We start from the raw sequence: 26,980 nt of genomic DNA, 5'->3' as shown, positions 1-26,980 counted from the left end.
CGCCATTTTGTCAATTATCTCCTGGCTGATTGTAGCTCCGCTCTGTTCATTTCTTCTTCCCGTTTTCACCTCCCATGCGATTTGGTGACTTTCCTTAGTGCTATACTTAGATTCCTTTCTGATTCCCTTTTGTGTATTTGCTACAGGTGTTTGCTTTGTGATCGCCATGAGGTTTACATAGACTAGCTCATGTATAAAACAGTCCATTTTAAGTTGGCAGCTACTTACAAGGCATTCCAAAGTTCTTCATTTTCACTCCGTCCCCATTTTATGCTTTCAATATCACATTCTAGAATTTCTTCATTCATTCTCTTAACAAATTATTATGGGTTTAATTAATTTTACTCCTTTTGTCTTTTAACCTTCGTAGCAGTTTTGTAAGGGGTTACTTCCCTACTTTCACTATATAGTTACCTTTTCCTGTGAGATTTTTGGTTTCTTGTGTCTTCTTGTTATTAACTAATGCCAATTTCTTTTCAGCTTGAAAAATGTTCTTTAACCGTTCTTGTAAGGCTGACTTAGTCGTGATGAACTCCTTTGGCTTTTGCTTGACAAGGAAAGTCCTTCTCTCTCCTTCAGTCCTGAATGATAAATGTGATGGACAGAATATTCTAAGTTGGAAGCTTTTTCCTTTCACACTTTGAATATGTCACACCCTCCCTTTTGGCCTGAAAAACTTCCACTGAAGTCTGTTGATAGTCATACGGGGTCCGTTATTTATAACAGCTAATTTGCTTCTTGCTGCTTATCAGATTTTCTCTTTATCTGCATCTTCTGACATTTTAGTTACAGCATGTTTTAGTGTGGGTCTCTCTGGGTTCATCTTTCTTGGGATGTGGCTTGCAGGACCTGGAAGTTTGTTTCCTTTTCTAGGTTCGGGAAATTTTCAGGCGTTATTTTTCCAAATGGATATTTTTCTCTGCCTCTTCTCTGGGGCTCCCATAGTGTGGATATTACTCACTTGATGTTGTCTTTAGGTCTCTCATCTCCACTTTCCCATGGTTTCCCTTTCTGCTGCTCTGTGTGGGTGAGTTTCATCATTTTGTCTTCTGGTCTGCTGGGCGACTCTCTTCCGCACCACAGTCTGCTGTTGAACCCTTCTAGTGTGCTTCCCAGTTCAGTTACTGGATTCTTCAGCTTTGTGACTTCTGTTTGGTTCTTTCTTATATTTTCTACCTCTCTGTTGAAGTTCTCGCTGTGTTCACCCGTTCTTCTCCTGAGCTTGTGAGCATCTTTATGATCAGCACTTTGAATTCTTTATCAAGTAGATTACTCCTCTTCATAGAATTGAAATCCTTTTTCTGAGATTTTGCTGATAATTCTGCTTGACACATACTTCTCAGTTTCTTCATTCTCCCTGGCCCTCTGTTCTTAGTTTTATGCATCAGGCGTATCCCAGGCTTAAAGGGGTGGGCTTGTGAAGATGACTTTATTTAAACTTGCCTTAGATCTTTTGTCTCTTGAGTCTCTGTGATTGTCTGACTCCTCTAATTTAGCCTTGATATGTCTCCTTTGTGGAGATTATGCCAAGACATGTCAGTGTCCCAAAGGGAGGAATCTCACTTACACCTAGTTTTAGGCTGATTAGAAAACGAAGCCTCAAGCAGCAGCTTTTAAAGCATACACATGTGCACAGGACTTGCGGGGCCACAGCTGTAATCTCTATGGCCTCCAAAGCACACCTGGAGGTGTCACATGGGCGAAAGTTACATGTCAGGGCCCCAGACGAGTGTGCAATGCTTCTCTGTAAGGTCTCACCGATGCTGCGGGAGTGTGACACGCTGACCTCTCACTGCTTAATTCCCTGGGAGCGCTTCCTTAGATCGTAGGTGTGGGGGAACCTGAAGCCCGTCTCTCAAGCTAAAGCTCCAGGACAAGCGAATAAGTGTTTTCTTCACAGAAAGATGGGTTTTGTGTGTGCAGTTCCCTGGGGTGGTGGCTGCCGCAAACAGTCTTCTCAGTTGTTACAGTCCCGTGGAAGTCAGTAACTCCACCCCCCGGCCGCCAGGGCCAGGGGACTAGGGGGTGTCCCCGTGCGGACACAGTGGCTTTAGCAGGGCAGCTGGAGGGCACGTGGGTGGGGCACACTTGCCAGCCTCAGAAAGGCAGGGGGGATGTCGGTACTGCACACGCCCGTGGGTTTTAGCGTCACAGCAGGAGAATGGCTTGCTGGCTTCAGGATGGGAGGGAGAGAACGTACTGATGGTTCATGCTCGCTAACCCCATCTGGAAGCAGACTGGTGTTGCAACTGCCCAAGTTCTCTGACTTCAGCAAGGCAGCAGGACTGTGCTTCATAAAGTGGAAAGAGGTGGGCTCCTGGGGCAGGTGGAGAGTGAAATGATGGCATCGGTCAGCCTCCGTCTCCAGGAAGAGTCTCACCTGCCCCCAGCCCTTCAGCAGAGGCTTTCACGTTAGCAGATGAGTCCCCATCACATAGCTTAGATGGTGTGCAAACTGCTGTCTTTTCACTGGGTCTTGGGGGTGTGTGAGACTGGATGTGAGCTCTTCAGAAAGGGAACCTCAGTTTGCTGCAGCACTTTCGGTCCCTTGGACATTTCCTCTGTCAGCTTTCTTAGCCGGGCATTTTGGGCTCATCTCTCTGGCGGCATCCCCAGGGCCCAGGGCGTCTCCTCTCTCCGGTGGCATCCCAGGGCCCAGGGCGTCTCCTCTCTCTGGTGGCGTCCCAGGGCCCAGGGCGTCTCATCTCTCCAGTGGCATCCCAGGGCCCAGGGCATCTGATGTGGGGCCCTAATCCTTCATTCCTCCGGGAGAAGCGCTGGATTCCCGAGGTCCCTCTCTACCGTGAGTCACTATGTCAGGGTAGGGACTTGCCGAGATCATGGCTCTACATTTCCTACCCAGCTCAGTGTAGCCCTTTTAACGTTTCATGCAGCTCTCAGATCTTTTTCAGAGGGAAATGATCCCCATGTGGCCAGCGATCTGGTGTGTCCACAGAAGGAGGTGAGGGCAGCGTCTTCCTATGCTGCTGTCTGGGACTCTTCTCTTCTCGGCGTTAATCTCTCCAGACATTTTACTATGGTTTGTGAAAATCAACTAGAGAAACGCAAAGTGCACCAGTGAGTGAAGACAGTGAGCAACAGGGAACTGCTGGGGCAGCGGCAAGGTGAGCGTACAGCGTACGGTTCTGCATCCACGTCATTTCCCGGCCTCACAGTCTCCCCATCTGTAAACGTGATGTAATTCATGTTTACTTCAAAGTCTCATTAGAAAAATTAAAATAGCATGTGTACTGTGTGGCAGAATATAATGAATTAATTATTACTTAGATTTTGTGTATCATTTTTATTAATGTTAAATGTTTAATAATGGTATATTGAACTTAAATATAAATAAAGTATATTTATTTCTGATTACCTTCCGTTTGAGCTAGAGATCACTATTTTCCATAGAGAACAGTGATTTCATTTTCTTTTGCTTGCAACTTGAGTAAAAATAACAGAGTCAACTTAAAGAAAAATGCTAAGCAAGCAATACTTCAGTAGGTATATGGAAATGAATGACAAACCTTGATGGTGCCATGAGTCTGTGAATGAAGAGAGCTTTCCACAGCTCTGTCAGGCTCAAGATTCCCTTCCATATCAAACACTTACATTTCCCTCTTTTCTATTTAGAACTGAAAAATTAAAATTAAAAAAAAAACCCTGCCTACCGACAATACGCATTATTTTCAGAAAAGTGACAGTCTGTATTATTAAGAGTAATATAACAGAAATAAAAGTGAAGCTGTCTCTGATAAAATAATAGGCACCTCAACATAAAATGCGCAGGTGTGACTGACTACAGCAGAAGATGTCATCAAGAAGCTGGACCAATACGTGGAATCACTGGGAATGCAATGACTCCAAGTACAAAACACACGCAGGTGTGCTGCGTCTGTGACAAGCATTGTGAGTCAGTGACAGTCTTCTGAAACGGTGAATTCAGAACAAGATAAAACTCAATCTTCTCTCATTACACTATGGTTTTATTCTTAGAGATTCAATGGAAAATTAAAGCCTTCCACAGACACACTGTGTGTTCAGGTCCTAGTTCAGGTCGTTTGGCTTGCTGGAAGCCTGGCGGGGCACTAGAGGGTCCCGCAGTGCACAGCCCTGTATTATACCTTGCAGGCAGCATGCTGTACAGCAGACCCTTACAATTTACTCTTTTTGCGTAACTGAAACTTTACGTCCATTGAGCAACAGCTCTCCAATTACCCCTCTTCTCAGCCCCTGCCGATGGCCATTCTAGTCTCTGCTTCTTTAAGTCTGACTACTTGAGACACATCATATAAGAGGACCTTAATAGACTTACTTCATTTAGCATAATGTTAAGAGGATAGACCTCATGTTAGGTGTTCTTGCCACAAAAAAAAAAAAAAAAACAAATAACAAAAAAATCAGAAAAGAACACAGGAAATTTTTAGAGGTGATGGATATGTTTAGTACCTTGATTGTGGTGAGGATATCGTAAGTATATGCAAATGTCCAAACTCATCAAGACAGACACACGAAACATTTGAAATGTTTTGTCTACCAGTTATACCTCAATAAAACTCAGAAAGAAAGAAAAAGAGAGAAAATGAAGGAAGGGAGGGAGGGAGGGAAGAAAGAGAGGGAGGGAGGGAAGAAAGGAGCGGGGAAGAAAAGAAGGAAAGAGGGAAGGAAGGAAGCCAGGAAGCAAGAAAGAAGGGAAAGAAGGAGAAAGCCAAGTCAAACACTGGGCAGTTCTTCAATTGCAAGGCCGTCCGACACATTACAATACGCCTAGCATCCGTAACTCCTGCCCATTAAATGTCAAAAATACCCCCAATTTTGAGTTAGAGGATTTTTATACATTCTAGTTTCTTTACTCACAATCTGAGGCAAGTGGCTTAAATTCTAATCTGCTTAATGTAAATATAACCACGTGTTATAGGCTGACTTTTGCCCTCCCAAAAGAATAAGTTAGAATACTAACCCACAATATCTCAAAATGTAACCTTATTTGAACACAGCGTTATTATGGCGACAAGATGAAGTCATTAGGACGGGCACTGATCCAGTAAGACTGATGTCATGTTAACATGGGGAAATCGACGCAGCCACCCACGCCGGGAGAACAGTGTGGGGAGATGAGAGCAGAGACCAGGACGATGCTCCTACAGGGGGGACACCGACGCACGCCAGAAAACCAGCAGGAGCTAAGGGAAGGCGTGGGACAGGCCCTTCCTCTTCGTCCTCAGGAGAAAGCACCCCAACTGACCCCTTGGACTCAGAATCCTAGACAACTTCTCCTGTTTAAGCCACTCATTTTGTGGTACTTTGTTATGACAGCCTTAGCAAACTAATATATCGGGATGAAAATTTTACAAAATTAACTGCATCATTTTGATTTTTGTCTCAAATCTTTGTTCTCTTGCAGCATTTCTCTTCCTGTTGAGTCTACTTAACATAAAAACGGGCCTGAAAGACAAGCGTCCTGCAGAGAAGATCTGCTAAGACGCGCATCTTAAGGCTGGGTTTGTGGATTCAAACATGGTGATCCTCCATGACACAGAGACGACGTGATTTTCCACCATTAACATTGAGCCAAGAAGGTAGAGTCTGGAAGAAGGTGAAGACAACGTGACATCCCAGCAGGTCCATCCTCAGCTGAAGGGATTATGAGCAAGTAGAAGAGGCAGAACTTCCTTCCTTTGGAGAAGGAAATGGCAGCCCACTCCAGTGTCCTTGCCTGGAGAATCCCAGGGACGGGGAGCCTGGTGGGCTGCTGTCCATGGGGGCGCACAGAGTCGGACACGACTGAAGGGACTCAGCAGCAGAAGAGGCAGAGATGATCTCCTCTCTGTGAGTCTCCACGGTTTGAGCCTGGGAGAAGCAGTGTCTGTGTAGTTTTCTTACTATTTTATTTTTTAAATGCATTTTGAAGGTTACTTTCCATTTACAGTTATTACAAAATATTGGCTATATTCCCCTTGTTGTATAATACATCCTTGTAGGCAATCTTATGTCCAATAGTGTTTTGATAGCTTTTGTAAACACTGAAGGCAGAGAGACCATTTGCTTTCTCTTTGGGATTCTTGAGAGGAGCTGGTTGCCGGTCTATCTGTCTCCCAACATGAGAGTGCCTGATGCCTACTGTTGAGGAAACAAGACAGTTTCAAGGATGTGTACTCGGAGGCGCCACTTGCTCCCACGTGTGAAGGATGGGAGGGCTCACCTGAAGTATCTGTGAGCCTCCCAAGCCTAGCAATATTGAGTGTAGAGAGCAATAATGAAGGCCTTGATTTGCGGCATGATGAAACGGGAGGCGAAAACAGAGAGTGATCTACCGTGGTTTCAAGAGCAAAGGGAGGGTGGAGTCATGTCGGGCTCACCACCAGCCGTAATTTGCAGCTGTAAACACTAAAAGGCAAGCATCAGACAGATGGGCCAGGCGTGAAACAGGGAATTTACACGGAGTTAGGGGGGCCCTTTCTATAGTATGCCTCGAGTTCAGATAAGCTCCTCATGTTTCAACCATGGAAACAGAAATTTAGAGAGATAGAAAGGAGAAGGAAATGATTTTTAAAAAGTGAGCTCACATACCTGGAGCAATTATATGTTAGCTAAAGAAACTTTTTAAAATACAGCAGTGGTAATGGAAACATTGGTTTTGAAATATCCCCAATCCTTTCACAAAATTAAAGTGACTAAGATAGTAAATCGAGTAAATTCCCAGGCCCCAGTTTGAAGATGAGTAAAAATGGGTTACAGAAAGATAGCACAGTGTTGGAGTTGTCTGAGCATTCAGCGCTTTCAGAAAATTCAGCAGAAAATTTTTGTTGGATGTACAGAATTCACCAAGGTATGGAACTATTAATATACTGAGGACAAACAGTTGGAACCCGAGCTTTACTTGGTCAGAGCAGGAACATCAAGGTGAAGAAAGGAAACGGTTCAAATAACACTGTGTAAGAGGCCTGGCCAGGAAAGCAGAGCTGGCTCAGAAAGCAGCAAAAATTGCAGCTAGATGCAGAAGGCGTCGACACGGGAACTCTGGGGGAGGGGCAACGGAGCCGTGGATTTAGGAGTGTTTTCCCCGCACACCTCTATTTCCAATATTCTTAAAGATGAGAAGAACGCATCTTATTCAAGCATGACAGAACAGGATGAAAGAAGAGGTGAAGAGAAGCTTATTTGAACACAGATGGAGAAAATCAGAGTGAGTGAGTGAGAGTCGCTCAGGCCCATCTGACTCTTTGTGACCTCAGGGACCGTAGTCCTCCAGGCTCCTCTGTCCATGGAATTCTCCAGGCAAGAAGACTGGAGTGGGATGCCACTTCATTCACTGCCACAGAAAGTCAAGACACCCCGAAATATTCCATAGGCACACAGAGCGTAACTATTTCAAAAGTAAAAGGGAATTTAAAGGAGCGATTTTCAAAAGTAAAAGGTTTGAGGGAAATGACTGAATCAGCGTATGCTATGCATGAAACAACAGCATGAATAGCGTACACTGACTTAGAAAAGCTCAGGAAAAAATTACTAGAGGATGAATTCTATGCCTTCAAAATCCATATGTTGAAGCCCCGATCCCCATTATCGCAAAACATGACTGTATTTGGAGATGAGGTCTGTAAAGACACAGCTAACTTGAATTGAAGTCATAAGGTGGCTCCAATCTGACTGGTGTCCTTATAAGAAGAGGAGATTGGAACAAAGACACACAGAGGGAAGACCACGGGAAGACAGAAAGGAGGAAACGGCCATCTCTAAGCCAAGGAAAGAGGCTTCAGAAGAAACCAACCCATCCAACACCTTGATTCGCAGCTTCTAGCCTCTAGAATTGTAAGAAAATAAATGTCTGTTGTTTAAGAAACCCAGTTTGTGGTTTGTAATGGAAGCCCTAACTAAGATAGTAGGCAAAAAAATTATAGAAATTATATGAGCTAACTGAGCTCAGGAGAGGATATAAAAGAAAGGAAAATAACTGAAGACTTAAAGAGAAGAAATGCAGTGAGAATAGATATACCACAAAAGGAAAGGAAAGAAAATGTACTGGACAAGTAGAAACAATGAAGAAGAGAAAATAAATTAAAAAGAGAAAGAAAATAATATGTACAGAGGGCAGGCAAGGACCCAGCACACATGTAATAAGTGATCGTAGAGAGGAAAATCAGAGCAAGAAGACAGATCAGTGGCGACTAAAGTCCCAGAAAAGCTTCCCAAGCAAAAGGGACTTAAACACTACAGGGCATATCACACGTCAAGAGGGAAGAATCTGACCCCGAAACTCTATACCAGGTATCAGTAACCTGGGTGCAGGCTAAACCCAGCCCACTTCATATTTTTGTAAATAAAATCTTTGTTGGAAGACAGTAACACGTATTCATTTACGTGTTTTCTAGGGTTGTTTTCAGACTATGATGACATAGATGGGTACTTGCAACACAGGCTGTATGGACTATAAAATTCATAATATGCATAATACTTACTCTCTGATTCTTCACAGAAGAAGTAGCGTGACCCTAGCCTATGCCAAGATACATTCCAGTACAATTATTAGATTAAAATGAAATGAAGAAACAAAATGAAATGACAGGACATGAAATGAAATAATGAAACGATTCCTCGAACATCCAGGACACAACCCCAACTCACTTAATAAGCAGCAGTTTCAGAGTAAAACGATACTCTATGCAAGTCCGTGAGAATAAACACAATTAAGATGGCGAAGTGATTTAATTTTCAGCAAACTGGTCTACAAGTTCTAATGACCACAGCCATACTGTTATTAACGTGCAAGAGTTCAGGGAAACAGTTTCCATGAGCTCTTCCTGAGACGGCTCAGAGAATAAGCTTCTGATAACCAAGAGATGCTCAGAGAAACTGTGGGACAGAAGCTACGGTGATCAGTGAGCACATTTCACTGTAGCACTAAGGCTGGGTGAAGAAAGATGGGCGTGACGAAGCGCGGGCAGTTGCACTGAGCGCTCTGACAACGTGAATATAACTGCGGGAGAGAGGAGAGGGGGCGCTCGCAGACAGCAAGATAAGCAGGCCGTGAGCGCTGCGCGTCCTGCACGCTTAGCATCAAGTGGCTCTGATGGTGCATTCCTTTCAGTTAGCCAGCGGGAGAAGGGCAGGGAGAAGCGGCTCCTGGAGATGCTGACATGACCGCTCTTACGACAGGAAATGAGGAGACACTTTAGAAAGCGGGGCTGTATAATACAAACATCTTATATAAAATTAACTTGGAAAAAACCCAAAACTTTCCAAACGACAACAGCAGTACTTCAAAGAGAGAGAAAGAGGAAAGAAAAGAGATCACATTTTAGAGTGAACACAAATATCCGGTAGGGATTTATTGAATTGACCAAGTGACACTGTCATGGATCCACGTGGCGGACAACTGTGAGAGGAGGACGGATGCGTATGCCGTCACGCCATGTAACACTGCGCAGTCCTGTGGTGGGTCCACAGGATGTGATGCTGTGACTGACCAGGACGGATGCCTATGATGTCCTGCTATGTAATACTGCGCAGTCCTGTGGTGGGTCCATAGGATGTGATGCTGTGACTGACCAGGACGGATGCCTATGATGTCCTACCATGTAATACTACGGTGATGGACCCAGACGATGTGATGCTGTGACTGACCAGGATGGATGCCTATGATGTCCTACTATGTAATACTGCGCAGTCCTGTGGTGGGTCCATAGGATGTGATGCTGTGACTGACCAGGACGGATGCCTATGATGTCCTGCTCTGAAATACTCCACGGTCCTATGGTGGACCCACAGGATGTGATGCTGTAGAGAAGGACGGGTGACTGCCACTCAGCATGTGGTGTTCTGCAAGGTACCCACCATTGTAAAGGATATTCTTCTGCAAGTAATAGAACAGGGCACAAAGTATGCTGTGTGTATGAAAAGGAGGGAACCACACAGGTATAAGTATCTCTGATATTAAAGAAACAAGGAGAGGAGGATAACATCAAATCGACAAAATGGTCTCCCCGGGTTAGCACACCCACACATGTGATCAGCCATGGTGGATGCCTTCTGCATATCAGCAGAACCAAAGGGGACAGCTTTATTAGAAGATGTCTTGGTGTCACTATTTCTGGTACATAGGTAGAACCTAGGAAATTTAGAGGGAGGACAAGTAATGAGCAACGTTAACTCCTGCACATAAACATATAAAATATGGCTCTATGTTAGCCAAAGAAAATTTTGTGTATTATGTTTATCTGTGAAACTAGCTATCCTTCCTAATTATTCCTTAATTTGTGAAACCTTTATTCTTTCTTGGTCCTTTAAACTGTTGCATCCAAAGAGGTCCAAGAGCAGCGGGCATTTTTATAACAAAGCAGGTTCAGGAAACCCTGCTGGGGGCTCACTCCCACCTGAGCTCCATGTTCCCGCCCATCTGGCCTCGAAGGTCTCCATCTTTTGGCCTTGCCACCTTCTCCTCCTCAGCCTAAACCTTTCTCAGAGGTGCCCCATTTGGATATTGTGAGAAGGCGTAAAAAGGAAGAAACATAAATGGATTTGCAGAGACCAGTGCAAGGCATCTATCTTAAGAAAGACAAGTCTGCAGTCAGCAGATATTTCAGAAGAAGCTTTTCCTTTTCCGTTTGTTCACTGGATGGCAGTTTTTATCACTTTCTACCAGTGTGCATTCTCAGGGATGGCCTCTGCTTTCTTTTATCTCAGGCCCTCTCTCCAAGGATTGTGGTATAGTTAGAGGGAGCTAGAAGGCTTCTGCTTTATCATATTTGCAATGCAGGCCTTATATACTGACACTGAGACGCACACAGTGGCCTCAACCTTCTTCCTGGTGCCAGAGAATCGGCTGTCCCACTCCTCCCAGAGAAGTGCTTGCCAATGCTTCATGACCACTGTGCATCCAAAATTCACACCCTCGAGGAACGTCCTCCAAGGATAACCTTGAAAAGGGGATGAAGTTCCATGTTCAGGTTCCAGTATCTCCTCCTAAAAATGACCCCAACACTAAGTGATAAAGAGGCCTGAGCTGATGCTAGTTGTCCACAAGGCCCAGGACAAACCCCACGACAAAGAATTACTGGCCCCAAATGTTGACAGTGCCAAGGCTGAGAAACCTTGAATTAGAGTACAATTTAAATGTTGTAAAAAACGACCTAAGAGAGTGATTCAAACCAGATGGAACGATCTGTCTTTGTCCAGGGCGGGAAAGGTGGGCCTGTGGCCACACGCAGCCGCCTTACCTGCTGCGGCTCTGCGTTTGTCTACGGTGCCATCCTTGACAGACAATCAAACCTGGCTTTCCAGCCTTGCCTGAGCATCCTGACCCCTACGTAGGAGCCTCCTGGAGTTGTCATAACAAAATACCACATACGAACGGGGTGACTTAACAACGAAACTTTATTTTCTCGTAGTTCCAGACAGAGGCTGGACTTCTCAGATCAAGGTGAGGCCTCTCTCCTTAGCCTGTAGACAGCGACCTTATGGCTGGGTTTCCACACAACTTCCCCTCTACATACACACATTCCCGACGTCTCTTCCTCCTCATAGAAGGACGCCAGCCATGTTGGACTAAGACCCCACCGTTAAAGGCCCTACCTCTACAGCCCATTAGGGATTAGGGCTTTTTCAAAACTTATATTTCTTTTTAATTGATTGATGATTCTTTACAGGATTAGGGCTTTGATATATGAAAGTTAAAGAGGCATAATTCAGTCAACAACACCATAGGAAAGGAGAAGAGAAACTGGAGGGAAAATAGTTTCATTTTTTAGGGATTTTGCTCAGATATCGCGTAAGTCATTCTTCTTTCCTGTCATGGCAGGAACCCTGTCACGTGCCAAGCTGACTGCAGAGAAAGCTGGGGAACATATTCTTTAGCTTGAAGGTCGTGTGCCCAGCTAAATAAAACTCAGGGGGCTATGTTACTCAAAGGAAGACTATTAAAGAAAGAGGATTTCAGAAACTGGGAAGGCATGGTTTGCTCTCAGTTTTGATTTGGCTTTTCTCCAATATGACACCTCCTGGATTCACCCCCCTACCACAGGATGGTGATAGCTAGTCCCACGCAGAAGGGAATAGAAGCCATACCCATCCCTGGATACTTTTCCATTTAGGAGACAGTCACAAAGCCACACCCACGAAAAATACTTAGCATTTCCCCAATGGCAGTTTTGAATCCAGGCAGGTTTACTCCCACCCTGAGACCCTGTGTGTTTCTTACCTTGTCTCCAGAATTTAAGAATGGTGAGAAAGGCTTTGTGGTCAGGAAACTGGAAAAGAAAATACCTACACTCATGTCCTTTAAACTAATTTTTATGCCAGCAGACACTTGAATCTCTGTCCCTAGTGACTCTATTCTTTAAGTGTTCCTTAAGATGGCAAACTAGCTCTGGATAGAAGATCACCTGTTACTATATTAACAATCATCACATCTGATATATATCTTAAGCATGACCACAACATAATAGTAATACACCCTATTTTAATATATATTAACTCAGTTAATATGTTGATTTTGTATAACTATAAACTTTCTAAATTTTCAAGTAGTTTATGCTGCTAAGATCATTAAGCCTTAATGGGAGTTATGGAGCATTCATGCCAATAGCAATTGAAAGAAGGTGATGTTTCACCACTGTCCAAGGAGCCCCCAGCAAAGGAGGTCGACTCACCATTCTTCTTATAGAACATAATTTCTCCTTTGAATTCTGTTTTTTCCTCCAAGGACTTTTCTATCTGAAGCATCAGTTGTTCATTGGTCTCAACTCCGAATAAGAACTTGCAGCTGCAGCTCTTCTGCATGACTTCTGTTCGGGCAAATCCAGCGAGCTCACAGAAGCCGTCAGAGCAGTAGACGATGGGGAAGCCCTTGGCCACCTGGGCGTTGGCGAGGATGAAGTTGCTATCTGCAGACACCAAGGAGAGCACGGTCAGCAGGGAGGCACGCGTGAGAGTGCCACAGCAAGGGAGGGTGACGCAGACACTTAGCTATCGGTGCCTAAAGTGCGTGTCCTGATGTGCTGGGGTAGAAAGGAGACACCCCAGAACATAAACCAGCACTGACCTGCAGAAGTACACGCTAGCGTCAACTTCTGCTTGCGTTTGAAACCCACCATGTTAAGAACAGAGTATTTCTTAGCCTGCTTTGAGGCATTTACCATCCAGGGAGCAGGAAGGGCTGGTGTTTCTGAGCATGGATTCTGGTTGACAGCTTGAGTTTGCCAATCGATAAACAGATTATTCACATTCTAAACCTCAGTGTCCTTAGGTTTGATTTCCCTAAAAGCAGACTCTGAGACAAGGATGAGGAGTGTCAGTATTTTACGTTGTTGGTGAATACAGGAAGTAAGGAAGTGGGCAGGGCAGTAAGAAATAAGGGAGGCAATAAAGGGTGAGACAGAAAGAGGTTTACAGCTATGAGCAACTGGGCACTGATCAGGGGACTGGGCGGGAGGGCGGGGGGCACTGATCAGGGGACTGGGCGGGAGGGCGGGGGGCACTGATCAGGGGATTGGGCGGGAGGGTTGGGGGGCACTGATCAGGGGATTGGGCGGGAGGGTTGGGGGGCACTGACTGGTGGGCTGTGAGAGTGATACTGTTGCTTACTTTACAGGTGTGTTCTAGGGATGTGTGAGAAATATTAGTATAATGTCTGGCACAAATAAGCACTCAATATAAACCACTGTTAAGAGGATCATTCACTCTCTACATATACACACTGTTGTGGATAAAATGGATGGCTGACGAGACCCTACTGTGCAGCGCAGGGAGCCCTCCCCAGGGGCTGCGGTGACCTCATCAGGAAGGGAATCCGGAAAAGAGGGGACGGATGTGTACGTATATCTGACCGGTTTCACTGAACAGCAGAAACCAACACAGCACTGTAAAGCAACTACACTCCACCAGAAATTAATTTAAAGAGTGTCATTCACGGCTTATAGCTGTTATATTAACCAATAAGAACAGTCAAGCAATAAGACACAGGACACAGTCGTTAAGTACTTAGAGATGACTCCTGAAGGAGAGCCTAAAAGGCAGCATGCAGCGAAGGTTCAAATTTTTTGAGATTAAATCCGAGGGATGTTTACAGACAAAAAGATACATATTGGAGATGATGTTTAAGATAAGGCATGTAGAAAATGTGTTGGTGGGTGAATTTCAGGTTCAGAATGAATTAGAGACTATTATGAAATCACTCATTCTTTGGTTCATGAAACTATAGTCAAACATTGTCAGTGTCTCAGACAATATTAGAGGCTGGGATTTTAAAGATAAGAAAAAGAAAAATGGAAAGAACTACAGCATATGTTGTTAAATGAAAAAATCATGATTTGGTATAATGTTATTTGACAGAAAATATATACGCCCATAGAATCATGCATATCTATGCACGCATGTGTGATTAGTTGTGTCTGACTCTTTGCAATCCCATGGACTGTGGCCCACCAGGCTCCTCTGTCCATGGGGTTTTCCCAGGCATGAATAATGGAGAAGGCTGCATTTCCTGCTCCAAGGGATCTTCCCGACCCAGCAATCAAACCCATGTCTCCAGCGTCTCCTGCACTGGCAGCTGGATTCTTTACCACTGAGCCACCTGGGAAGCCCATAAATGTTTACCTGTATCCCCAAATAGGAAGTGTTTGTGTTTATCTAAAACTAAGTGGGATAAATGGTAACTGTAGATGTCTTTAGGGAGGGTAACCATGGGCAAAGGTGATAAGAACACTTATTTTTGTCATATTCCTTTGAATTTTATACCGTATGTTTTATGTATTGCTTATTCAAAAACTAGGATGTTTAAAAGAGGTTTGCAGCAGACAGCACATGTTGTATGCTATGAGAAAAGAGGAATTCCAGCTACTTCTGGGTGGCCAGCAGCGCAAGCACTGAAGATCTACTCCACGGGCTTTCCCATCTTGTTAAAACACCTGTTGCATGCTTACATAGACCCCCGATAGCCAGCAGAACCGAACCCATGCTCCTCAGCCGTCCTCCAATCAGCCTCAGCCCAGAGTGCAAATCCACATGCTGACGCCTTCATCCCGCCTGGGCCAGGCTGACCCCTCCACCTGCCCAGCCACCCTCTCTCTGTGCAGAGGACAGGAGCTTACATCACACTGGGAACCCTTCAGGGCTACATGCTTTGAGCCCAGAGCAGTGAATTAAATTATCCAAGACTACTATTTAAGTCTCTCACAGTTTGCAGAAGCATCTGTTGATGGTGTCCTATGTGCTGGACTTTGTTCGAGGGGCAGAGGCAAGAAACTATTTTACTGACAGAGGCCGTCCCTGTCCTTGGAGATCAGCCATGCGCACACGGGAGCTCCCAGCTGGGTCCCGGGGGTGCCCTCTTGCTGAGGCGACGGCCTTGGTCTCAGCAACTCTGCACAGTTCTCGGTAACTCTAAGCGTTAGCATCTCTTTCTCCCTCCACTCTACAGCTCTGGCTGAGAACTTGCTTAGAAAATGTAAATTCATTGCATTGGCAAAGTACTCAAACGTCCTGAAAGAGCTTTTAATGTGCTTTTCAGAAGTCATTTTTCAGTGGACCAGTGACATGCTGACTTTCTACTACACACCAGGTGACAAGCTTCTACCACATGGCAGGTCCTAGGGTGAGCTGACGGAGGTTAGAAGATGAACAAGTTACAGCCTTTATGGACTCCCCCTGTGCCTCAGATGGCAAAGCATCTGCCTACAGTGCGGGAGACCTGGGTTCGATCCCTGGGTCAGGAAGAGCCTCTGGAGAAGGAAATGGCAATCCACTCCAGTACTCTTGGCTGGAAAATCCCATGGACGGAGGAGCGTAGTAGGCTATACAGTCCACGGGGTCTCAAAGAGCTGGACACGACTGAGCGACTTCACTTCACTTCAAGTTATAGTCTCTAGCCTCAGGATGTTACAGCTTAATGAAAGAAATGCATGAATATCAATAACATTAAAACAGTACGATAAGCACCACATCAGCGGTACAGGGATAAGCACTATGAGGGTTGAGAAAGCGAAGATCCTGGACTTTAAAAATGATTAGCTAGGAATAAGACAAAAGTAGGTGGGGATAATTATCAGAAGTCCTGGGAGGTCAGCGCAGATGCCTGGACGAGCAGCTCAAATGAGGAACGGCGAAAGGAGCTGGAGACAGATAGCCAACGTTCCCTCCTGTCCTGAGCACCGGTCTCCCACGGTTTCTGCTGCTGTTGCTGTTTACTCGTTAGGTCGTGTCTGACTCTTTGTGACCCCGTGGACTGAAGCCCACCAGGCTTTTTGGATCAAACCAGCGTCTCCTGTGTGGCAGCCGGATTCTTTGCACCGAACCATCTGGGAAGCCCCTCTTGTGATCTAAACAGCCACAACAGCTTGCTTTTGTCGGTATTTATCAGGTAAACCTTTTCTCATCTTTCTACTTTTGACTGTTGTAGGGACTTGCGCTTTATAGTTGTGTCTTGCATGTGTTTAGATTTTGTAGGAGTACAGTAAGAAGATACATCCGCCCACCTGAGATCCACCGACTTTTACTGTGATTACCGTATTATATCGCTCGTCTAAAAAGGCTGAATTTTTGCTTTCGCTTCACTGCGTTTTGTTGTTTTGTCTTTTCCATTTTTAAAAGTTGGGAAATATAACACGTCTAAAAAAAGATTTAAACAACACTAAACACCCGTGGATCATTCATCGAGTGAAAACCCTTGTGAGTACCAATCAAACTGTATTTGCATCCTTCCAGAAGAAGACTACAACTTGAACTTTTGTAATAATCATTCCCAGTTCAGTTCAGTCGGTCAGTTGTGTCTGACTCTTTGCGACCCCATGAACTGCAGCACTCCCAGTTACATGATTGCCTCATGCAGCATATGGCCTGTTTTTTCCAGTTCTTAGGGCATGTATTACGGTATTTCATTCTATATAATTTTAGTGACTTGCTTCTTTTATTAATCTCCTTAGCATCTTTACAATTACTTATGAACACAAGAAAAAATCCATGTTTCAGAGCTACAATAAGCTTCTGAAAAAAGCCACTAAAGGATTCAACCAATTGCCTGATCTGTGCATTTCAATTAAGGATTATGGTGTGTTCAGGATAGTTAATTCTCCTTGCAAATACCCCTCAAATACAAAGCAAAAAAAAAAAAAAAAGGTATTTGGCCTTTTCTGTTATATTTAGCGCTTGTTCTCAATATGTAATTGCATTTCAACTCCAAAGAGAATTCAGTGGCAGTCGGCGCTTCATACAGCCCAGTGTACTCACGGCATGAGTAGTCCTGTTTGGGAAAGAGTAGCTCCTACCCAGTGATCTGCTGAGAAACAGATGCTCTTCTGAATACCAGTCCTGGAATCTCCAAAGAAGAAGTGTGACATTTACCTTAGAATTACGAAAAACAAAGCTGCTGCCAGGATGATTATCAACCTATCACGGGCATATCACTAAGCATACATATGCCAAGGGTGTTTAACCTTTTGAAGAATCAATTATGCACATGTGATAGGCATCTAAATGGCACACAGCTTTCTTGTGTTTTTTTCTAGGTCATCCTTCTGTGTAAATTCAGTAGAGTGCCAGTACACAGTAGGATCTAAGTGTTTACGTTGTAGGTAGCTGACTATTTCCCTGAATGCCTCCTTAGCCAAAAGCTTTCATGTATCATCAGAGGGGCTCTCAGGACTGGTGGAGACCCAGGTCATTCCCCCGAGTCCCTAGTGTAGGGCACCAGCTTCCCACTTAAATGGAGGCATGCCATTCATTGTAGACTCCCAGGCCCACAGGGAACGGGGTTGGAAAGGAAGAATATAGAAGGAAATGGGAGAGAAGAAGGCAAACGCTAATCCACTGCTAACGCCTTTCACCCTCATACTTGGCCCATTTTCTAGATGGGAGCACGGAGACCTAGATAACTTTGGTGTCCATTCCAAGGTTTGAGGCAGGGACTAAAGCCCAGTTTCTGTGATATTCACTACCAAGGATACCTTCTATAAAGAAGTGACTTATTCTCTACTTCCAGTAGAGATGGATTAATTCTAGAAAAACATTTTTGCCTCTCTAGTCTGCAAAGAGCTCAGAGTCACAGATTTTTCTCTATGGATATCATTTATTAAAAGTTCATTGGTGACATCTCCTAAACCAGTCTGGATCTCTCAGCAACCTTTATGTCACTTCCTCGTCTCCTTCAGAAAGCCAGCACTTCAAAACCATGGCAACAACTTTCTTGGCTCCCAAGTATTCTGCGCAGGCTCACTCCAGAGCCCTTAGGAGACGAAGAAATGTCGTCACCATTCAAATGATCTGGTTTCTGACCTCTTTGTGTACATCACAGTACTTCTAAAATTTTCCCATTGAAATAGCCTTCTACTGGCCAAAGCCACTAAGTATGTATTCCCAGGGGCCTGGAGTCACTGACCTAATCTTGATATTGTTTTGAAATTTCAGTTCAGTTCAGTTGCTCAGTCGTGTCCGACTCTTTGTGACCCCATGGACTGCAACACACCAGTCCTCCCTGTCCATCACCAACTCCCGGAGTTCACCCAAACTCATGTTCATTGAGTCGGTGATGCCACACAACCATCTCATCCTCTGTCATCCCTTTCTCCTCCCACCTTCAATCTTTCCCAGCATCAGGGTCTTTCCCAAAGAGTCAACTCTTCGCATCAAGTGGCCAAAGTTTTGGAGCTTCAGCTTCAATATCAGTCCTTCCAATGAACACTCAGGACTGATTTCCTTTAGGATGGACTGACTGGATCTCCTTGCAGTCCAAGGGACTCTCAAGAGTCTTCTCCAGCACCACAGTTCAAAAGCATCAATTCTTCGGCACTCAGCTTTCTTTCTAGTCCAACTCTAACATCCATACATGACCACTGGAAAAACCATAGCCTTGACTAGATGCACCTTTATCTATTGAAATCTCATGTTTAACTTAAAATCCATTAGAATTGTGCATTCTGCTGTGTTGTGTATTTATGCTTGTTTGAGTGTTTTTATGTTTTAACATAATAAAACTTTTAATAATTTGACCTGCCAAATCTTTAATTCAATGGAAACTTCAGGAGGAGATGCTGCTTTTTTTCTCTAACTCTGTGTGTACCATTTAGTACACCTCTACATGGCCTAGGTCTGGAATCACAACTGGAGGTAGAATGGTACATGCTCAAGAGAATCCAAATCAGTCTCCCCTCACAGCCCTAGGTCCTTCAAGACAAGCAGCTCAGCACCAAGTCTAAGAACACTCCACATGCAGACCTTGGAGCCAGTCACACCAAAGGAAACACTGATAGATACTGTCTGATCAAAGAGAAATTCGTCCCCAGTGGTTGTTCCTGCCGAAAACACAGAAATTGAGATTTTGACGGTCCAAATCTTTATTTCTGAAAAGTACCTCTGATATCGGTTCTCTCTTAAAAACAAATCTTGTGTTATGTTAACAAGTATCATATGAACATACTCTGCAGACAACATAGACAGGCAAATGTGAATCCTATAAGCCTTCATTTTCTTGCAGAAGGGAAGAAACTCGCATGAAATTTCAATTTTCTTTTATGAGTTCCCCCCAAGCTTTCCGAATTGCATTTACATACAGACCCAACCAAAACAACATCTTTATCCCTTATGATATTGATCAGGATGTCGCTAGAGACCATCCAGGCACAGAGAATATGAATGACTACGACTTTAAAATATTTAAAGGATCTTCGCACTTCATATTGCTTTCAGGGAGCTTAATTGTATCATTTCCAAGTATGATGACATCCTCATTAGATGAATGGTACTGGCTGCAAGCTAAAGTTCTCAGTGAGTCCTCTGCCAAAATGTAGAAGGTTGCTTGGAACTGAGAACTTTTTCTAACCTTATTTCAAAAAAACAGATGAAAGATTTGCAAAGAGGGATTCTCGTAGTCATTACCATTTTCACATCACGTAGTAGCGTGCTTTAAATGGTTATATTGCTACCTTCCATCCTTCAATTTGCAATTGGATTTTTAAAATACTGTGTAAATGATTGCTTCAGACAAAGATTAGGAAAGAACTCTGCAACAATGCAAAGCTCAAAGCTGGACCCCTAGGGCTGAAGTGCTGGTAGGAAGCAGAGAGTTCTGTTTGTGTGTGAGGACATCTTGCTCTCTTAAGACCAATAAACAAATAAACACAGAGGCAGATAGAAAGAAACTTGCTGACACTGAAGCTAGCAGCCTCCCTCGGGAGCTTCTGAGAAATGGAGAATCTCACGCCTCAGTGCAAACCCCCTGATAAGAATCTATATTTTAACAAGATTCATATGCACATTTTAGCGCTTGAGAAGCTGCTTTAGAAAGTCACTCGAGTGATCCGGGAGAACCTAGCGGCAGTAAATGGCTGGAGGAGGGCAGCTGAGTGACTGAGGACTGAACGTTGGGAAGGAGGGTGAGTTCATCATATGCTCTCCCCACCTTTTCTTTTCCTTTCTGGCCACGACATGCAGGATGTTAATTCCCCAACCAGGGACTGCACTTGGGAACCCCCACCAGGCTCCTCCGTCCATGGGATTTTACAGGCAAGAGTACTGGAGTGGGGTGCCACTGCCTTCTCCGGCATTGGGTGAGCAGAGTCTTAACAACTGGACTGTCAGAGAAGTCCCATGTTCCCTTTCTCTTGTTTGAATTTTGTACTATATGCAGGAATACCTGTTTAAAAACATCTGAAAATATATTTAACCATTCATGCAAATGACTAAATAAAAATAACTTGATAAAAAATGGTTATCCTGATGTAAAATAACCAAGATCAAGAAATTTTAAATTTTCTAATAAGCAAAGGTAAAAAGCTAATAAAGATAAATAAATTCTAAGCAAATTTGGTAAACTATCATAATCTGGTATTAGAAAAATCATCAGTAAGCTTTGCAAATTCCATTTTATAATTCTTTTAAAATTTTATTTATTTTTAATTGGAGGATAATTGTTTATAATATTGTGTTGGTTTCTGCCATATATCAACATGAATAAGCCGTGGGTGCCTGCATATATACGTCCCCTCCCTCTTGAACCTCGCTCCCACCTCCCACCCCACCCCACCCCACCCCTCTAGGTTGTCCCAGGGCACGGGGTCTGAGCTCCCTGCGTCATGCAGCAGGTTTCTGCTGGCTGTCTAATTTTGCACGTGGGGCTGCGTGTGTCTCACCACGACCCCCTCAGCTCTCCTGCCCTCTCCTCACCCCACCCTGCGTCCACAGTCTGCTCTCTGAGTCTGCGTGCCCACAGCCGCCCTGCAGGAGGGTCATCAGTGCCCCCTTTCCAGAATCCCCAAGTATGTGCTGATACGCTGCATTTGTCTGCATCCGCCCGACACACATCACTGTGTTCATCCACCTGCTCTGGGTTCATCCACCTATTAGAACTGAGTCAGATGTGTTCCTTCTAACGGCTGAGTAGTATTCCACTGTGTTCACATGTACCACTTCTTTATCCATTCATCTGTCAATGGACATCTAGGTTGCTTCCATCTCCCAGCTATTGTTAAATAGTGCAAATTCCATCGTTCAGCTGTGTGAACTTCAGCGATGAGTGGTAATGTTTTTCAACTGTATTGTCTCTCAAAATTTAGTAAGTAAGTTCAATTTTGGAAAAGGGTGATTTTTAATTAAGACAGGAGGACAGAACTCATTAAAAGTAAAATGAAGGCGGGAATGAGAGATTAGAAAATCTCAAAGGCAATAGTAAAAATGTGTGTGGCATTTTACCCACAATTGATTCTCTACAAATACATCTGAAACAACATTAAAATACTCCCCAGTTTTCTGCGGTTCTTGCGGTATAGAAGTAATCTTTTGGACAAAATGGTCTTTCACACAATCTGCTTCCTTTCTTGAAAATTAGGATTATTATCTTGCTCTGACATTGGAATGTACACTCCAAGGGATACGACGGAGGTTGGTTTGTCTTTTTGATTAATGTAGTCACAACCTCTGGAATAGTATTTGGTACAAAATAGGTGTTCAGCAAATATTTGTTAAATAAGTGAAGTAAACTTGAAACCTATTACTCTTCATCCGACTCTTTGTGACCCCATGGACGGTAGCCTACCAGGCTCCACGGTCCATGGGATTTTCCAGGCAAGAATACTGGAGCGGGCTGCCATGTCCTTCTCCATTACTCTTTATTAAAGCACACCAAATGAGAGTAACTGATTTTAGCTAGATCCACTGTTTTATTGCTCAGCGGGAATCACTTAACAACCAGCACCTTTATTTTGAAACTAAAATCAGGGACTTCCCTGGTGGTCTAGTGGCTAAGACCCTGTGCTCCCGATGCGGGGGCCACGAGCTCCGTCCCTGGTCGGGGAAGTGAGCCTCACAGGCCACAACTGAGAGCCTTCAAGCAGGACCTGAGAGCCTTCATGCAGGAACTGAGAGCCTTCATGCAGGAACTGAGAGCCTTCGTGCAGGAACTGAGAGCCTTCGTGCAGGAACGAAGACCCCGGATGGCGCAAGTGAAACCCAATGCAGCCAAATAAGTGAAAAATAAAAAATGAAATCAGAATTGCCCTGAAAATCAATCTCATGCCCATAGTTTTCATCCTGACGTGATCCGTTTAATAAAGCAGAAACACAAGTTTTTATTTTCCACTAGGAAACCAATTAAGCCAAAAAAAAAAAAAAAAAAAGAAAGAAAGAAAGTCAAACAATGCTAAACAAAGCCCTTTCTCCAAGATATAAAATGAAGTCATTAGGCACCTTCACTCAGTAAAGAAACCCGTGCATATGGGTCCAGCATTTGGGAATTACTAAGGACTCTCTGGCCACTGTGTAATTTTCTAGCCCAGGATGCTAGTTTAGCCACCACCCTAGTGAGGAGAGGCTGACTTGCTCCCAGCAGGGCTTACAGAAAAAGAGTAGGAATGATGCAAATATCCCTGTATTTGCATATCTATTATTCCTACATTTTCACATTCATGATTCCTGGCCCACCCAACCTATCTTCCTTCAAATTAAATATGAACTATAGGTGAGCTGCTTGGGAAGGTGAAGCTTTTTTTCCTGGCTTTGCAAACAATAGGGGAGGAGCAAGCCATTTTATTCTCTTAAATAAACAAATAGGTAGCTAATTGTGGTTTAAATTTCATACCATTGTAAAACTTTTCTTAATTTATTTAAAGGCAAAGTAAGACCACATGAATGACTCTATACATGGACATCACCAGATGGTCAACACCAAAATCAGACTGATTATATTATTTGTAGCCAAAGATGAAGAAACTCTATAGAGTCAGCAAAAACAAGACTTGGAGCTGACTGTGGCTCAGATCATCAGCTCTTTATTGCAAAATTCAAGCTTTAATTGAAGAAAGTAGAGAAAACCACTAGGCCATCCAGGTACGACCTAAATCAAATCCTTTATGCTTATACAGTGGAGGTGATGAGTAGATTTAAGAGATTAGATCTGGTAGACACTGCCAGAAGAACTATGGATGGAAGTTTGTAACATCATACAGGAGGCAGTGACCAAAATCTTCCCAAAGAAAAAGAAATGCAAGGAGGCAAAGTGTCTGTATGAAGAGGCCTTACACACAGCTGAGGAAAGAAGAGAAGTGTATGGCAGAAGACAAAGGGAGAGATACACCCAACTGAATGCAGAGTTACACAGACCAGCAAGGAGAAGTAAGAAGATCTGGTGTGTGTGTGTATATATACGCATATCTGTTCTTAAGGGAACAATGAAAGAAAAAGAGGAAAACAATAGACTATGAAAGACTCGAGATCTCCTTAAGAAAATTAGCGATATCAAGGGCATTTTATGCAAGGATGGGCATGATAAAGGACAGAAAGAGTAAGGACCTAACAGAGGCAGAATAGATTAAGTAGCGGAGGGAAGAACACGGAGAAGAGCTGTGCACAAGGTTCTGTGAACTGTGGTGTTGGAGAACACTCTTGAGAGTCCCTTGGACTGCAAGGAGATCTAACCAGCCCATCCTAAAGGAGATCAACCCTGAATATTCACTGAAAGGACTGATGCTGAAGCTCCAATCCTTTGGCCACCTGATGCGAAGAGCTGATTCATTAGGAAAGACCTGATGCTGGGAAAGATTGAAGGCAGGAGGAGAGAGGGAAGACAGAGGATGAGATGGTTGGATGGCATCACCGACTCAATGGACATGAGTTTGAGCAAGCTCTGGGAGATGGTGAAGGACAGGGAAGCCTGCAGTGCGGAAGTCCATGGAGTCACAAAGAGCTGGGCACAAATTAGTGATTGAACAACAAAACCACATGATAGTATTTTTGGTCTGAAAGACATACTTATTTCTTCGACATGTTATTGGACCTGCTGAAAGGTAGGTTAAATGTAACCTAGCAAATTTGTCTCTCCAGATTTCCCAAATATATCATTTAGTTTCCCCCTGATTCTCCTCTAGTACAACCTAGAGTTTGCATGCAATCATATTTAATTCTAAGAATATTTTCTTTTAATTTCAAATTAAAACATTCTTTACTTCAAACACACATGAAGATTCAAGAAAAAGGGATTGAAGGTGAAAGTGAAGTCGTTCAGTCATGTCTGACTCTTTAGGACCCCATGGACTGTAGCCTGCCAGGCTCCTTTGTCCATGGGATTTTCCAGGCAAGAATCTGGAGTGGGTTGCCATTTCCTTCTTCAGGGGATCTTCCTGATCCAGGGATCGAACCCGGGTCTCCCTCATTGAGGGCAGACTCTTTACCATCTTAGCCACCAGGGAATCCCAGAAAGGGGTTAATTCAACCATATTTTAGTCACCTTGTTATTCTCTGTACACTGCAGAGCCTTCCAGATTTGAATTTTTGAAGACAACGTATACAAATTAGTGTGCCCAGGGCCCCGGAAGGGACTGACTTTTCTCTCTCTGTTCAAGCATTGTTTATATTCTTTGGAAGCTAATGCAATTCAAATATTTCTCATAATTTTTTTAGCATTTTGTGGAATCTCACTTATCCACTGCACAGTCTTCTCTGCTTCACAGTGCTCAGATTAAACAGGAAAGATGAGGGGTTTTACAAGAGAAAACTGTGAGCTAGGGAACAGGAAACAGGAGTAAGCATATTGGAGTTATAGGTATTCCACGGCTGCACAACGTGGTATTAGCATTTCTATTCTGGTGTCTTTATAACGATGCAGAGAGAGTGCAAAACTTTACTGAAGGTGATATCTGCAGGTCTCTGGGAATCTGTGGGAAAGGTGGACGCAAGAGGAAGAAGACAGTAAAAGAGACACAAACCAACACGGGTCAGTGCTGACTCGGCAGTAGGAAACCAAGGTGACTAGCGAGGAGGCAGCCAAGTAAATCAAAGAAAAGCAGGAACAAGGCAAAGAGTGGATGCTGTTTGCTAAGCAGCTATGATAGGCCAGGCGCTCAGGTCAGCTTCTCTCATTTCCCTTTCTCACAACAGCATCTTACGCCGTGAGTGTAGATGAAGGGACTCAGGAAGGCAGAATAACGTGGCAGGGCAAGCTCAGATCTCCTGAGAGCCACAGCAGCCTGGTCGTGGTGGGTGAGAGGAGGTGAAGGAGGGCTAGGACCCGCAGGGGGGCATCGCCGTCTCCCCTGCTGCCCTGAGCACCCACTGCAATCTCCTCAGGGGCTTATTAAAGGCGCAGTTTCTCAGGCCTCAACTCAAGTCTATCAGATTAGAATCTCCAAGGGATGGGAACCCTGGATTTTCATTTTAAGCAAAGTAATTAGATATGTATTTCCAAAACAGTTGAAACTGTCTAGCCTAATAGACAGAGAAGGCAATGGCACCCCACTCCAGTACTCTTGCCTGGAAAATCTCATGGACGGAGGAGCCTGGTGGGCTGTGGTCCATAGGGTCACTAAGAGTCAGACACGACTGAGCGACTTCACTTTCACTTTTCACTTTCATGCATTGGAGAAGGCAATGGCAACCACTCCAGTGTTCTTGCCTGGAGAATCCCAGGGATGGGGGAACCTGGTGGGCTGCCGTCTATGGGGTCGCACAGAGTCGGACACGACTGAAGTGACTTAGCAGCAGCCTAATAGAGGGCTTCCCTCATAGCTCAGTCAGTAAAGAATCTGCCTGCAATGCAGGAGACCCAAGTTTGACTCCTGAGTCAGAAAGATCCCCTGGAGAAGGAAATGGCAACCCACTCTAGTATTCTTGCCTGGAGAATCCTATGGACACAGGAGCCTGGTGGGCTATAGTCCATGGGGTTGCAAGAGTGAGACATGACTTAGAAACTAAACCACCAGCCTAACAGAAAGAGGTTCAGATTTTATGCCCCAGCTTGGGCAGGGGATGCCCACTTTGTAGCTGAGTATATATTCAGTATGAGCAACCCTTTGCGACCCCATGGGCTACAGCCCGCCAGACCCCTCTGTTCATGGAATTCTCCAAGCAAGAACACTGGAGTTGATTGCCATCCCCTGGAGAAGGGATAAGTCTGTTCTAAAAGTAACCACTTTATGATATTCTATCATTCCTAAAGAGACTTTTAACACTCAGCTCGGTTAATAGTACGGTAAGTCCCCTACATCGCACGTTCAAGTTGCTAATTTTCAGAGATGCAAACGTGCGTCTGTTCCAGCAAGGGCCCAGAGCCTGTGCTGGCAGCGTCAGGGGTGGGCGACCCTGCTGTGCGCCCTTCGTCGCCTGGTGCTGAGGGCCCTTCAGCTCTGCCGCCTCCGATCTCCTCCCCTCCAGCCAGCAGCTCTCCTTGCCTGTCCACTCGATGCCAGCCTGTGTGCCAGCTGCTGTACCATCCCCCTGTGCTTTTCAAGGTGCCGTACTGTCAGATTAAAAGTGCCTGCTTTATTTTTGTGTTTGTTTTTAATGTATTATTTATGTGAAAAGTATTATAAACCTATTACAGTGCAGTGCTATGTAGCCGATTGTGTTAGCTGGGTACCTAGGGTAACTTTGCTGGGCTTATGAATAAGTTGAGCTTAATGAACGCACTCTACGAGCAGAACCCATTCATATGCAGGGAACTTGCTCTACCCAGAAGCTCAAAGTTTGGGGATGATAATAAGGGTCAATATACAACCTCATGCCCAGC

General features: G+C 44.3%; 1 protein-coding gene across 1 annotated transcript in view; it reads right to left on the bottom strand.

Moving 5' to 3' along the window:
- KCNH8 (potassium voltage-gated channel subfamily H member 8) overlaps nt 1-26,980 on the bottom strand; it is a 471,946-nt gene that overhangs the window by 290,188 nt on the left and 154,778 nt on the right. Inside the window, exon 2 of the mRNA XM_068978142.1 lies at nt 12,648-12,881. Coding sequence (XP_068834243.1) covers nt 12,648-12,881 — 234 coding nt within the window. The remainder of the gene's footprint in view (nt 1-12,647; nt 12,882-26,980) is intronic.

This window comes from Capricornis sumatraensis, chromosome 1, assembly GCF_032405125.1.
Source record: "Capricornis sumatraensis isolate serow.1 chromosome 1, serow.2, whole genome shotgun sequence".
Taxonomy (NCBI): domain Eukaryota; kingdom Metazoa; phylum Chordata; class Mammalia; order Artiodactyla; family Bovidae; genus Capricornis; species Capricornis sumatraensis.
Note: the sequence above shows the minus strand (reverse complement) of the source record. Positions and strands in the feature narration are given on the sequence as shown.